General features: G+C 40.2%; 1 protein-coding gene across 1 annotated transcript in view; it reads left to right on the top strand.

The window, feature by feature from the left end:
* The window catches only part of ENPEP (glutamyl aminopeptidase), a gene marked incomplete at both ends in the record, with an annotated part of 91085 nt that overhangs the window by 14806 nt on the left and 62324 nt on the right, over positions 1-13955 (top strand). Inside the window, 2 exons of the mRNA XM_080698078.1 lie at positions 683-814; positions 13384-13504. Of these exons, the coding sequence (XP_080554204.1) occupies positions 683-814; positions 13384-13504 (253 nt within the window). The remainder of the gene's footprint in view (positions 1-682; positions 815-13383; positions 13505-13955) is intronic.

Below are 13955 nucleotides of genomic sequence, written 5' to 3'. Positions count from 1 at the left end.
TTGGGCAGTGGCTGCCAGGGGTCCTGGGAGAGTCTGAACAGTGGTAGCAAGAGTTAGGCAAGTGTTCATGGTTGAAGCATTAGGGGTTGATAGTGAGGACAGCAGAGCTTGTGTGGATCAGGAGAGCACCACAAAACAAACACAGAGGGACTGGTGTGTGTCAAACCGTGGAACCCTCCTCTTTGCCCTGACATGAGTGGTCATACCTTGGGTCTTTGACGTAGACAACCAGAGGTGGAGGAGAGAAGCCAGGGTTCACCCATTCCTGATGCAGAGATTGCTTTCCTGCACATGGTCAAGTCAGCAAACATCAGCTTGTTCTCCAAAAAAGACACTGAGCCTTAGCCTATTCTTTATTAAGGGATCACTGAATTCCCTAAAATATTATGGTCAGGATTGTATGTTGAGTGTAGAAAGATAAACTCCCATCCAGTTGATATCACGGTCAAAATTGTATTTCTCCTCCAGAAGCCTGATGTGATGGAAAATTTAATCACTCATTCACAGTATTGAAAACAAAGTAATTTTTCGCTTAGTCTTTTCAACATCACTACAAATGGTTTTACTACTGAGCTTCAATAAAGGATTTGTGACTAGAGAATGGGGTTTGGGGCAACCATTCGTTTGTCTTATACATAATTAACTTTTTGATGAGTAAAGGATCATCTTTTGTGTTCTATAGAAAGAAGAGCCAGTGGATGACCAATGGATGCGGACAACTTTTGCAAAGTCCGTGCCCATGAGCACTTACTTGGTGTGCTTTGCTGTTCATCAGTTTACCTCCATCACACAAATGTCGAAGAGTGGAAAACCTGTGAGTCCCATTATATTTTTAAAATTTACGGCTCATGCCTTGTGACTGTTTCTACATTTGGAATAGTTTTTTGTTTCCATACAGTAAACCAGAAAATCCTACTAGTCAGCAGGGTCTGTGAGGTTGATAATCCATCAAGCAATATAGAAAAAGGTGATCTGAAAGGCCACAGGTGAAAAATAAGCAAATATGACAGGTGCATATGTGTATGACCTTGAATAATAATAATAATAATAATAATAATAATAATGCTATTATTATCATTGTACTGGGGATGGAATCCAGGGGTATGTACCTCAGAGACACTACCTTAGCCTTATTTTATTCTTTTATTTTGAAACAGAAGCACTAAGTTGCAAAGCACCTTGCTAACATCTGTCTCAGCCTCCCAAATACTGAGATTATAAGCAAACACCACCGCACCCTTTGGTCTTAAATTATTTATAGGGAAAACTCATAATAAATCCAAAGCTAGTTTCCAAGTATATCAACATAAGTATATTAAAATATCTCTGGGAATATACAATTTAATAAAATGATAAGTATATGTGTTGGGGTGAGGTCCCAGGTAGAGACCAGAGAGGGAGGAGGAAGATACCAGGGGCAGGTGAATGACCTTCAAGTAACCAAGTGCTAAGAAGTATGCAGACGGCATCAGAGTATCAGGAACACTTTGAAAAAGTACAAGAAAACACCAGTAATCTTTTCTTTTAAAATCAAGATGACTAGTTCACTAATTTTCTTTTGAGAAACCTAGTACTTTCACCTATTTTTTTTTTTAAATTTTGGAGCTCCCCTCATTATACTTACTCCCTGGACACTGGGTTCATCTATAAAGTAAGTTAATTCAACTTTGTGGCATATATCTAATGTATGTGTACACATATACACTTATAATATTATTCTATAAGGAAGAAATTACCTTCCCATATTACAGATGAGAAAATTGAAGCTTAATGCATTCAACTGCTCAAGATTCAGTTGGCAAGTGGTGGAGACTCAAATTCTAATTTTTTTTCTTTCCAAATACTGTGCCCTGCTAAGCCTTCTGAAATGTGATATTCTAAAAATATCTTTATGCGTCACCAGTCATTAGAGGGGAAGGGATGCACTCTATTTCCTGTGAAACTGGCTTCCTGGAAAATTTACCTTCATTTTGGCGCAGCAAGTATGAATACTGAGATAGGCGAAACCTATATTTCTAGCATGCTACCTGTGCTATATCCAAATTACAGTGAGTGGGAAATGTTCAAAAGACTCCCTTCCTTTCTCTGTTTTCTTTCTCTCTCTCTCTCTCTCTCTCTCTCTCTCTCTCTCTCTCTCTCTCTCTCTCTCTCTCTCTCTCTCTTCCCCCCCCTCCCTCCCTCCCTCTCTTTCTCTCTGGTACTAGGGATTGAATCCAGGGGCATTTTATTTTTAGTTTGAAACAGGGTCTCACTAAGTTGCTAAGGCTGACCATGAACTTGTGATCCTCCTGTCTCAGCCTCCCAAGTACTGGGATTAAAAGCATGCGCCACTGAGATGGCTCCAAAGACCTCTCTCTCTCTCTCTCTCTCTCTCTCTCTCTCTCTCTCTCTCTCTCTCTCTCTCTCTCTCTCCTCCCTCCCTCCCTCCCTCCCTCCCTCCCTCTTTGGGGTACTGGGGATGGAACCCAGGAGCATTCTACCTCCCAGCTCTACCTCCAGCCCTATTTTTTATTCTCTAAGTTGTGAAGCCTCACTAAGTAGCTGAGGCTGACCTCCTTGTCTTGGCCTCCCAAATGCTGGGATTACAAGTGTACGCCACCACACCTGGCTCTGCAAAGACCTTTTTTAAGGGGCTGTATATCATGAGTCACCCAACTTTTGTCTTTCCCTTGTCACATGTGTTGCTTTGTTTTGACTTTCCGTGGTGGACCAGTGCTAGCATGGCTCACAATTGATATGAGTGATGAAAAAATAATAATGACATCAGAAAGAGGAAGTATTTTTATTTGTTTGGGTTGTATTTTTATTTTTTTTATTTTTGGCACTGGTGATTGAACCCAGGGGTATTCTGTCTCTGAACTATACTTCCAGCCCAGTTTTATTTTTATTTGAAAAGAGTGTCTCACTAGGTTGATGAAAGTCTGACTACTTGCCGAGGCTGTCCTCCAACTTGTGACCTTCCTATTTCTGCCTCCCAAGTACTGGGCTTTCAAGCGTGTGCCACCATTCTTGGCTTGAAAGTTCTTTTTCAAAGATCATACTGAGTGCAGTTGACAGTACTCCTCTTGCTTGGTAGAAAGTTGAATACATCAGGCAAGCTTGTTTTTTTTCCCTTTATTCTCATAGCAAATCTGGCATTTTTGTCTGAAAGCACTGTCTGTGTAACTCACCATTCAATCTTGTGCTTTCACATGTGCAGGTATTTTACACAAGTTTTAAAATATAATCATCATATTCTAAGTATATTTCTATTTTGAGTAGAAACATCAAGACAAAATCAAAAGGCTCAACAGTTCTACTGATGATAATAATGTTTCATAAATAAGAACAGCACAACCATCCTATCAGCAGAGGACATTACACTCCTGACAGGGGGCTTGAACTTCTGGTATGACTCTTATTATCTGGTCCTTCACCAAGGACACTGCTTTGTAAGGTAACTCTGAGTTGAGTGAGTCTTTAGAGCCAGTTAGTTAGCTGCGTACTACCAACAAATTTTATATAAGAATTTAAGATGACATCACGAAAAATATAATTTGGCAAAAGATCCCAAAATGTCTTGGTACACAGTAAATGTTTCTTAAATGGTTCTGCTATGAAAATGGAAAGCATAGTATTTTACCTTCAAGTAATGAAGCTTTTCATCATTTGGAAGGGGAACAGGACAAAACTGTCATAATATATTACTTTCTGATCATCTAATAAGAAGAAAGAAACAGAAGCTAAACTCGTTTTTTGAAACTTCCTAGATGCTCTGAATGAGAATTCCAAGAAAGTGAGATGCAGAATCAGAGCCCGTAGGTGTCCCACCCCTTCCCTCCCCGGTTCTAACCCAAGACAGGCAGCCTGAGCCTTCCCTCCTAAAACAGAAAAAACAAAACAGACAAATAAAAGCTGGTGTGGCTGTGCCCTTCAAAAGTTAACCAGAACTTCAGAGGAGAAATTAAGGCAACCCCAATAAGTTCCTCTTCTTTGGCATTTGGGAGGTTCCCCCATGACTTCCACTCAACTCAAAATTGAAATCTAATAGTTGACACCCCAGAACAAAATGCCCCAGTATGATTTCCCACTCCAGAGAGGATTACCAGAAAGTTCAGCTACTTGAATTTACTGAACTGTAATGTCAAAGGAACCCCACACCAAGCTCAGAGCCTGACATTCTTAGAGCTGAAGAGATAACCTAAGAGGATCAAGTATATGAAGAAAACAGACAGCAGAAATTCCAAAGCCAGGTGTGGTGGTGCACACCTGTAATTCCAGTACTTGTGGGATTACAGTGGCAGGAGGATGGCAGATTTGAGACCAGTGCCCGCAACTTAGTGAGACCCTGTTTCAAAATTAAAAAATAAAATAGGGCTAGATGGTGTAGCTTGGAGGTAGAACACCCCTGGCTTTGATTCCCAGTACCACAAAAGATAAAAGAAAAGGAAAAAAAAAAGACAAAAACAAGGTGAGAGTAAATTACAAGAACTGAAAAATAAGAATTTTAAATGCCAAAATAATAATTAGGCATTCACACACATATAGTCTTTAATTAGTACACTCAAGAGATTCAAGAAGATATGATTATCTTAAAAAAGTTTTGAGAAAATAACCAGATATAGTAAGTTGTTGGTTTGCTTTTGGGTTTGTTTATATGGGTGTGTGTGTGGTGATGGGAATTGACTTGAGGCTTTCTACCTCTGAGCTATACCCCCAGCCCTATTTTTTTTAAAACAGGGTTTCACTAAGTTGCTGAAGCTGGCCGGTAACCTTCAATCCTCGAGGTCTCGGCTTCCTGACTTCTAGTATTACAGTTGTGTGCCACCGTGATCATAACCACTCTAGCAGAGTTTAAAAGAATGATTTGCTAACTGTGATCTTGACCTCCAGGAACCTATTCCTGATCAATTTTCTATCAAACCAGAGCCTAATAAGCCCTTAACTTTAGTTCCTATCCACTGCTTTGTATTTTTTTTCTTTTAACAATTTTTTTTATTGAACATAAATAGTATACATTTAAACTCTATTTGGTGCCCTCTCCCCCCAGCCCCCGTTTTCCCTTCCCCCCTCCCGCCAATGGTTGTCCAGGTTAACCATGTCTTATTCATAATTTTACACATGTTCAGATGTAGACCCTCATTAATCAGGATCGGCCTTCCTTCTCTCCTATCTTTCCATTCAAACTTTGCTGGTATTTCTTCTCCATTATCTGGAGTCCCACTGGTATCCTCTGTGTTTCCTAGTTTGGGCATATTAGAGGAAACATATGTACCTTCTCCTTCTGTGCTTGGCTGATCTCACTTAACATAATGTTCTCCAGGGCTTTCCATCTTCTTGCAAATGATATAATTTTGTTCTTCTTTATGGCTGAATAGAATTCCATTGTGTGTATTTCCCACAGTTTTGCTATCCATTCATCTGTTGATGGTGATCTGGGTTGGTTCCATTTTGGCTATTACAAATTGTGCTGCTATGAACATAGGTATGCATATGTTGCTGTATTTCTCTGAATTCAACCCCTTTGGAAAGATACCCAGGAGTGGTATAGCTGGATCATATGGTGGATCTATTCCCACCTTTCTTAGGAATCTCCACACAGAGAGTGGCAAGCATAAAGAAATCAAACAACAAATGCTGGCGAGGATGTGGGGAAAGAGGAACACTTTGTATTTTTATTGACTTGGAAGAGATGTAATGTTTAAAATCCTGATATGTTTTTTGGAGTTCCCATTTTTATAGCTTATCAATTATTTCCAAATGTGAAAGCAAGACCTTTCAAACTATCAGTTCATCGATGGATGTGCCCACTGGTGAGGTCAGAGCCCCGATTCCATCATTTCATCTCTGAGCACTGCCAGCACATGACCTTTTCCAGGGAACATCTAGATGCAAACCATAACACTGCCCGCAGGCGTTTTGTGAACTGTAGGTGGCCAGATTTCTTCTCAAACAGTGCTTCCCAGCAGCTAGGTTTTGAACTCAAAGCTGAACGTGTTTGAATCTGCCCAGCCATGGCAAAATAAATAAATTAAATAAGGCCTTGTTTCCTCAAACTTCAAGCCAAGGTTTTGCATAATTTACCTACATATACTAGTTTATCTGTGGGCAAGGAGCAAACCAAAATTTAGGAAGACTACACCATATTAAAAAGCAAATCTTGAAAAAAATTAATCTTGATGTATCACTGCATGTTTCAGCCATGAACTTCTCTATCTTTCTATCCACTGCTAGGAGAAGGTATAGAACAAAAACTTAGAAAATTCAACACATTGGTGTCATGTTCAGTAACACTAACTGTGTAACTTAAAAGTACATTTGTATAATTAAAAACAGTGTACATTTTCCCCATGCTGGTTACTATTATTATTATTATTATTATTATTATTATTATTATTACTGTGTGATGCTGGGTCTCAAACCCAGGGCTTTGTGCATGCTAGGGAAGCTCTCTACCACTGAGCTACATCCCCAGCCCCTGGTCCTCATCACTGATAATAAAGCAGGGGCTCCTTCAATCAGATTATCTTGTCTTTACTGAGGGCTGACTGTGCATTAGAAGCTGCCAAGCCCTCCTGTGAAATGCTATGATATCTGTCCCTCAGTTGAAGTATGAGATGGAGGCAGTCACTGCTGCTCTGTGCCACTGTGTGTGATTTCAGGTCTTTTCTGAGTGTCAAGGATCTCCCCTTGTGTGTTAGGGGTTCTGGGCAATGAAATGTTACGTGTCTTTGGAGCAGCTCAGCTAAGACCCTGCAAAACCTTGAGAGGTGAATGGTGCTCTCCTTGCTGGATGACCAGCAGGGGGAATTCAGACTGCTATCAATAGGCAGAGCAGCCTTGTATTTTATTATTTATAAGTTATATATAATAGAGGTTGTGTTGTTAATAAGCCAGGGGCAGGAAGAAAAGACAGATAAGCAGTAGACTTACATTGCTTGAAGATTCCTGGACAAAACTGAATGTATGGTCATCTTCAGCAATAGAAGGGGAGCAATCGGCCACACATGGAGTTCGTGGGAGCCTGAGACAGGATGATTGCAGTTTGAGGCCATCCTCAGCAGCTTAGCAAGACCCTCTGCAACTTGGCGAGAATCTCTGTGTCAAAAATTTTAAAAAGGCTGCTGGTGTAACTTAGTGGTAAAATGCCCCTGGACTCAATCCCCAGGACCAAAAGAAGAAAAGAAACGAGGACAGGAGTCCCGGGCAGAGCGGAGATTCAGAGCTCCCAAGTGAAAGTCCAGAGGCCTGGCCCAGCCTCCGACCTGGGCGACGGCGGCCTGCAGTCTGCTAAAGCAGATCCTTTTATGTTCATGCATCTTACCAAGTGCAGGGCCTCATCCAGACCCCAGCACACCCCACCGCGTCTCGCCTCATCAGCCTTCCTTCCTCCCCCATGCCAGGCAACTTTCATCTAGTCTTTCGAGACGCTATTCTGGATGTCTCTTCATTCTCTCTCCAATCTAGTATAACAACAAAAGTTCTGGCCTGCTCTTTTCTTGGCTTTCTGTCTTATTGCTGAGGACCTTTCCAAAAAAAGTTTCTTGCAAATCAAAAGATTTTGGCTTCCAGGTTTATTATGTGGACATGAAGAACCTATTCAGTTTGTCAAAAACACAAGTTTTATTTTCCCTCTCCCATATTATCCTAATGGCAATGTGGATACCACCATGTGATATCACTCATAAGGAAGTGCAGACAAAATCACAGGGGTTAATAATTCAATGTGTTATCTTTATTGATACTAATCCTGTTTACGGAACACATAGAACTATTATGTGGCAAGCACTACGTATGCACTATCTTATTTAATTCTTGCAACATCTCTGAGATAGCACTCTTGTTATCTCTATTTTGCAGCTAGGGAAAGTTAGGTTTTGGTCTGATGAATAGTGAGAAGAGGCAGTATTAGATAGTAAAACCAGCCTTCTGCAGTCTTTTCTTGATTTTTTTTAATAATACAATAAGAAATTTAGCTGAGGGCCTAGCTCCGTGGTAGAGTGCTTTGCCTGGCCTGCACCAGGCCCTGGGTTCAATCTTAAGTATTAAAAAAATAAAAGATGAAATTCACTTTTTTTTTTTTTTTTGGTGGTACTGGAGGTGGAACCCAGAGGCTTTCTACCTTCGGGCTATACTCCCAGACCAATTTTCTATTTTATTTGAAAACAGGGTCTCACTAAGTAGCTGAGGCTGGCTTCGAACCCGTGCGATTCTCCTGTCTCAGCCTCCCAAGCGCGGGGATTACAAGCGTGCGCCACCTCGCCTGGCTGAATGCTGTGTATTGTTGAGCCACTGCAGAGAGATTTGGGGCAACACCTTATAACCAAACAGTGATGCTTCTGCATCAAGTTCTTATAATGGAAGAAATGACTATTATAAAGTAAAGCCTTCCATCAGTTCAGGTCAGATGCTACTGCCAAATTAGTTTGCTTAAACACATCAAAAGCGTTTGAATTTTAGAGCTCTTTGGGTCTTTAAATTGTGGATAAAAGATTGTGAAAACTTGTCCAGTGAAAGAACTGGGGCAAAGTGATCATCAGTGATATAAAATATGCTATTTCATTATATTAACAGTACTAGACTCAGTTGGGCATGGTGGCACATGCTTATAATCCTAGTACTTTGGAGGCTGAGATAGAAGGATTGCAGGTTCAAGGCCAACCTCAGCAGCTTAACAAGGTCCTTAGCAACTTAGAAAAACCCTGTTTCAAAACAATAAAATAAAATAAAATAGAGCTGGAGATGTAGCTCAAAGGTAGAATGCCTCTGAGTTCAATCACCAGTCGCGCGCGCACGCACACACACACACACACACACACTCACACACACACTCAAACACACTCACACACAGTACCAGAATTGTAGTTGCATGGATATGCTTATCACCTTACCTAAAAACTTTTAAGAATTCAGTAAGACTAAGGAATAATCACAATAGTTACATCCCTGAGCTCTGTACATGATTTTGGTTGCAGAGACATAAATAGCCACTAAACATAATGGTGGGACACAGCAGCCAGGTGTAGTGGTGCAAATCCGTAGTCTCACTACTTGAGGGCTGAGACAGGAGGATCACAGTTTTGAGGCCAGCCTCAGTGACTTGGTGAGGTCCTCAAAAATAAAAATATAAAAAGGGCTGGGGTTGTAGCCCAGAGGTAGCAGTGTAGAATGCCCCAGGATTATCTCCAGCAGTAAATGATATAATCATCATCATTATCATCATGAGACATGGCCTTATTAAGTTATTCAAGAAAGACTGGTCTAGTGGATTAAGTCCACAAGGGTACACATAAAAGAGTGACAGATCTCTACCAGAAACCAATTCTCATGAATTCGTGTCCCATCTCTCAAATTGCTGAAAACAGTTGAATGACAGGGATACTATTAAGAATTCTAAAAATCTATATAGGTCTCACTGTGCCAGAGAAAAAAATAATAACAGTAATGCTTAGGCAGATGTGTCGTGCCTCCCAAAGAAGAATCAAACTAACATAGGCTTTATTTATTTATTTATTTATTTATTAATTTATTTATTTATTCATTTATTTGTAGGTCTGGGGATGGGACCCAGGGGTATTTGACTTCCGAGCTACACCCCCTGCCCTATTTTTTATTCTTTATTTTGAAACTGGGTCTCACTGAGTTGCAAAGGGCCTCACTACGTAGCTGAGGCTGTCCACAAACCATGATCCTCTGGTCTCAGCCTCCCAAATGCTGGGATTACAAGCGTGCTCCACCACACCCGGCTAACATAGGCTTTAGAAAGCCTGGACTCTTACCACTAACATCAGCCTCATAGATTCAGTGTTTCAAGATAGGACCCAGTGGTAGTATACTCAAGTCACATGATTTGCATAGGGAACTCTTAAAAAGTAAATATATTTATGAAAGTTAGGTCCTTGAAGCCTTACAAACTTTACATTCATGTTTACATATAAAGTTTACCAACTTTATAATTAATCTTTAAAAGATCTTTGATAATAAAGGCATATGACTTGGAAAAAGATAAAGAAGAAAACATAGAGGCACATCCCTTCTGGCTCAGTGTTATTTTAATATGGCTCATCATGCATGTTTAAAGAACCAACTCAGTAAAGCCAGCATGTAAACGAGAAGGAGAAAAATTATTACTAAAAATAATAACAAGTTGGGGGCAATTTGCTGAACTTTGTCCTGGCCAGAATGCCGAGACTGAGTAGATGATGACGGAGAGTCAGTCATCTTTGGCAAAGGCCAAAGCACAGAGAAAAACAGCCAAGGAGGAACCAGGCATCAGCAGGTGGGGTGGGAGCTTTCCTAATCCCCAATCCAGACATTGCAGAGACTCTGGCGGTAAATGGACTGGATGCTCTGTCCATGCTTTGGGAGCATCCAGGGGCCGACAGTGCTGCCACGCCGGTGGAGTCTTCAGTGTAAAAATAGGTTTGTGACATATGGCAGACAGGACAGATGCAGAAATATGCTTTGGTTACAAGATTAATCAGTTGTACCAATATAATCTGTGATTGCTTAGCTCAGTTCATCAAAGCAGTGGTCATAAAGCAACAATCTCTAACCCTTGCTTTGAAGGGTCATAGATTACAGATAATCTGCAGACTGACCCAGCTGCCAAGACAGAACAATTTTCCTGTGGGGCAGATCTTCTCAGAAACAGAAGAGAAAGGAACTGCTTTTGTTTAAAAACAAATAATACTTTTGTTAATCTTTTCTTTTTTGGGGGGGGGTGTGCTGAGGATTAAATCCAGAAGCATTCTGCCTCTGAGCTACACCCTCAGCCCTTTTTATTTTTATTTTTTATTTTGAAACAAGGTCTTGCTAAGACCTTGTCTTGGACCTGTGGTCCTCCTATCTCAGCTTCTCAAGTACTGGGATTACAGGACTGTACCACCATGTCTGGCTGTTTTTCTTTTGATTGAATTTACATAAATACTAATCTAAACACAGCAACAGAACTAATAAGTAAGAAAATAGATTATATCAGAAGAATATGGCTTAACGGGAGCCCATGCACTGGCATAGGAAGCAGAAAAACAATGGCAGAAAGAGCGTGTGTAGGCCTTCTCCTCCCCACCACCTCTCCTGTAGCAGGGCCTGGCTGGGATCTCTTTTTCTTCTCTCTCAGCTCTCTTTTACTCCCCAAACATGGTACACAGCACAGAAACACACAGTGTATAGACAGCAATAGAAGAAACCAAGAGGCACTGCTGTTAGGTGTTTAATGGTAGAGAACAGATGTGGCAGAAAACCTGAGACTTTGTCCTGCTGATTGGTTCACAGGTTAAAGATTCTGAGACTCAATGGTCAAGGTGGCAATTCTGCATGGGTGTGTTGGCTTTAATATCATTTGGGCAGTTGCCTTGGCAGTGGCCACCAACTAGACCCTTAGTTTCACTTAAGTGCTTGGAAAGTGCATATGGTTGTTCAAGAGGACAGGAGGTGGGAGCTGGAGGGATGGGTCATTTCTCAATTTCGGCAAGTTAAAAATAAAACAAACAAACAAACAAAAACCCCCAAAGAGTGCTGAGATGATCCTTGAATGAGCTGTGAGTCTTTGGAGGTGAAGGTGAGAACATGTTTATCTATATAAGCAAGGTAGAAAAGTCACTTACCTGGTGGACATCAGAGCTCTCAGCCAATGTTGGTAGTTTAAGGGTACTCTTTCAAACTTTGTCCTGTATATTATTAGATCTTTCCACTGCTTTTCACCTCTAAGAAAAGATGGCTCAAGACGGTTGCCTATTTGGATAACAAAATTAACAATGTATGTAAAATAGTATAGAAAAAGATTAGACATTTTCTTTTTAAATCCTGAGTCTTCTTGTCCTGTTGGGTCAGTAGTCTTCACTAAATGTATCTTTTGCTTTCCTTGATGGTTCTAGACCAGATCTTGGGTGAACCTGCGTATTTCACTTGAGTTTCTCACATACTTTTAGTAAGTTGTAGGTAACTGAAGCACCTTTCATCTTTTGCAAACTAATCCTAGCATTTGGGAGGCTGAGACAGGAGGATGGCAGTTTGCAGGCAGCCTCAGCTACCTAGTGAGGCCCTCCACAACTTAGTGAGACCTTGTTTCAAAATAAAGAATAAAAATTAGTGCAGGGGGTATAGCTCTATATGTAGTAAAATTCTATAAACACCCATGCTATTCTTGTGCATAAATCCTAAAGTCTATAGACTGTATCCACTCACATAATAATGCCTTTAAGAGAACTTTTGATGATTTTTAATAAAGTGATAAATGCTTAGAATTGGGGGGAAAGCCTATGCTTGGTTTGATTTATAAATAATGTCAAAGGATATAAAATAACATCCTAGCAGTTTAGAGAATTAATGTAGTTCACAGAGCTGACTCCTTTTCAGGAGAAATTCGGATCATTATATTTTAAGCCCTGGAAAAACATAGTTTAAAATATAAGAAGGAAAATTTGAAAATACCATAAAAATAGCACAAAAGGAAAACATGTATTCAATACTTTTTAAAATGAGAAAACAAAACATCATTTCATTCCCTCAAAAACAAACTATATACTCAAAGACAAAGACAGAGAGAGAGAAAGAAGAGTAGGTAAGTAGAGGCATAAATAGATTCAGAAACAGATTCACAAATACTAAGAAAACAGAATGTGTTTTAAATAGAAAAAAAGTAATGACATCTTTGAATGTCTGGAGCTCTGGGAAACTGAGCATTGCGTCTGATGCTGTTCCCAATCAATAAGTCACTCAATGAGTTATACAATTTTATTTATTTGCTTATTTATTTGCACTAAGAGTTGAATCCAGGTCATTCTACCTCCAAACTAGACCCCTAGCCCCTTCAAACATTTTTTTGAAACAAGGTCTCACCAAGTTGCCGAGTGATCAAAACCTGTGATCACTCAAAACCTGTGATCCAGCCGGGCATGGTGATGCACGCTTGTAATCCCAGCATTTGGGAGGCTGAGACAGGAGGATCACGGTTTGCAGACAGCCTCAGCTACTTAGTGAGGCCCTCTGCAACTTAGTGAGACCTTGTTTCAAAATAAAGAATAAAAAATACTGCAGGGGGTGTAGCTTGGAAGTTAAATGCCCCTGGGTTCCATCTCCAGTAGCACAAAAACAAAAAACAAAAACCAACCTGTGATTCTCCTGTGTTAGCCTTCCATAGCCTTCCAAGTACTGGAATTACAGGCATGTGCCACCACATCTGGCTGAACCATGCCATTTTATTGGATTTTTACATGTGTCTCAGAGATGTGAAGTGACTTGTCTGAGGCTAACAGAAAGCAGAGTTAGTATTTGAATTAGATTTACCTGATTCGAATTAGATTTGCCTTCCTTCTTTCAAATATATTATGTATTGCAGTTTTCTATGTCCTATTAAGTGAAGAATGATTTTCACTGAATTTCTTGTGTTTTGTTTAATAGCTCACTATTTATGTCCAGCCGGAGCAAAAGCACACAGCTGAATATGCTGCAAACATAACCAAAGTTGTGTTTGATTATTTTGAAGAATACTTTGCCATGGAATATTCTCTTCCTAAATTAGGTAAGAATCACTTTTTAATTTTCTTATTTTTAAAATTGCCTTTGTTTTCATCTATAATAATGGTCATCCCTAAGTCCACTTATATGCCTACCTTATGTGTCTAATGCTTCCTGGATGCTAAAAGGTCCATTCTGGATTCCTACAGGGATAATGTGTATGGTCTATTCTGATTGTTAAGTGTAGAGTATTTCATTTCTAAATAAAGATGAAGTTTCTGTACCAAACTGCAGAGCTTGCTGCTGATGGAGTCAGGAACAGCAACCTAGATCAGTTGATGTAAAAAGTCAGTGCCCTTCCCAATAGTGTCCAGGCCTTCCCGTTGGAAGTCAGAGTGTAAATGATGTTGCAAGAGTCCTGTGCAAAAGTCCAGTCTTCCCACTGTTGTGCAAGAATACTTCTAGATTCTTCCACAGTTAAAGGGAAACACTGGTGCTCCTTCTAGAAATGCCAT

Source organism: Muscardinus avellanarius (assembly GCF_963383645.1).
Source record: "Muscardinus avellanarius genome assembly, chromosome: 6".
In the NCBI taxonomy this organism is placed as follows: domain Eukaryota; kingdom Metazoa; phylum Chordata; class Mammalia; order Rodentia; family Gliridae; genus Muscardinus; species Muscardinus avellanarius.
Note: the sequence above shows the minus strand (reverse complement) of the source record. Positions and strands in the feature narration are given on the sequence as shown.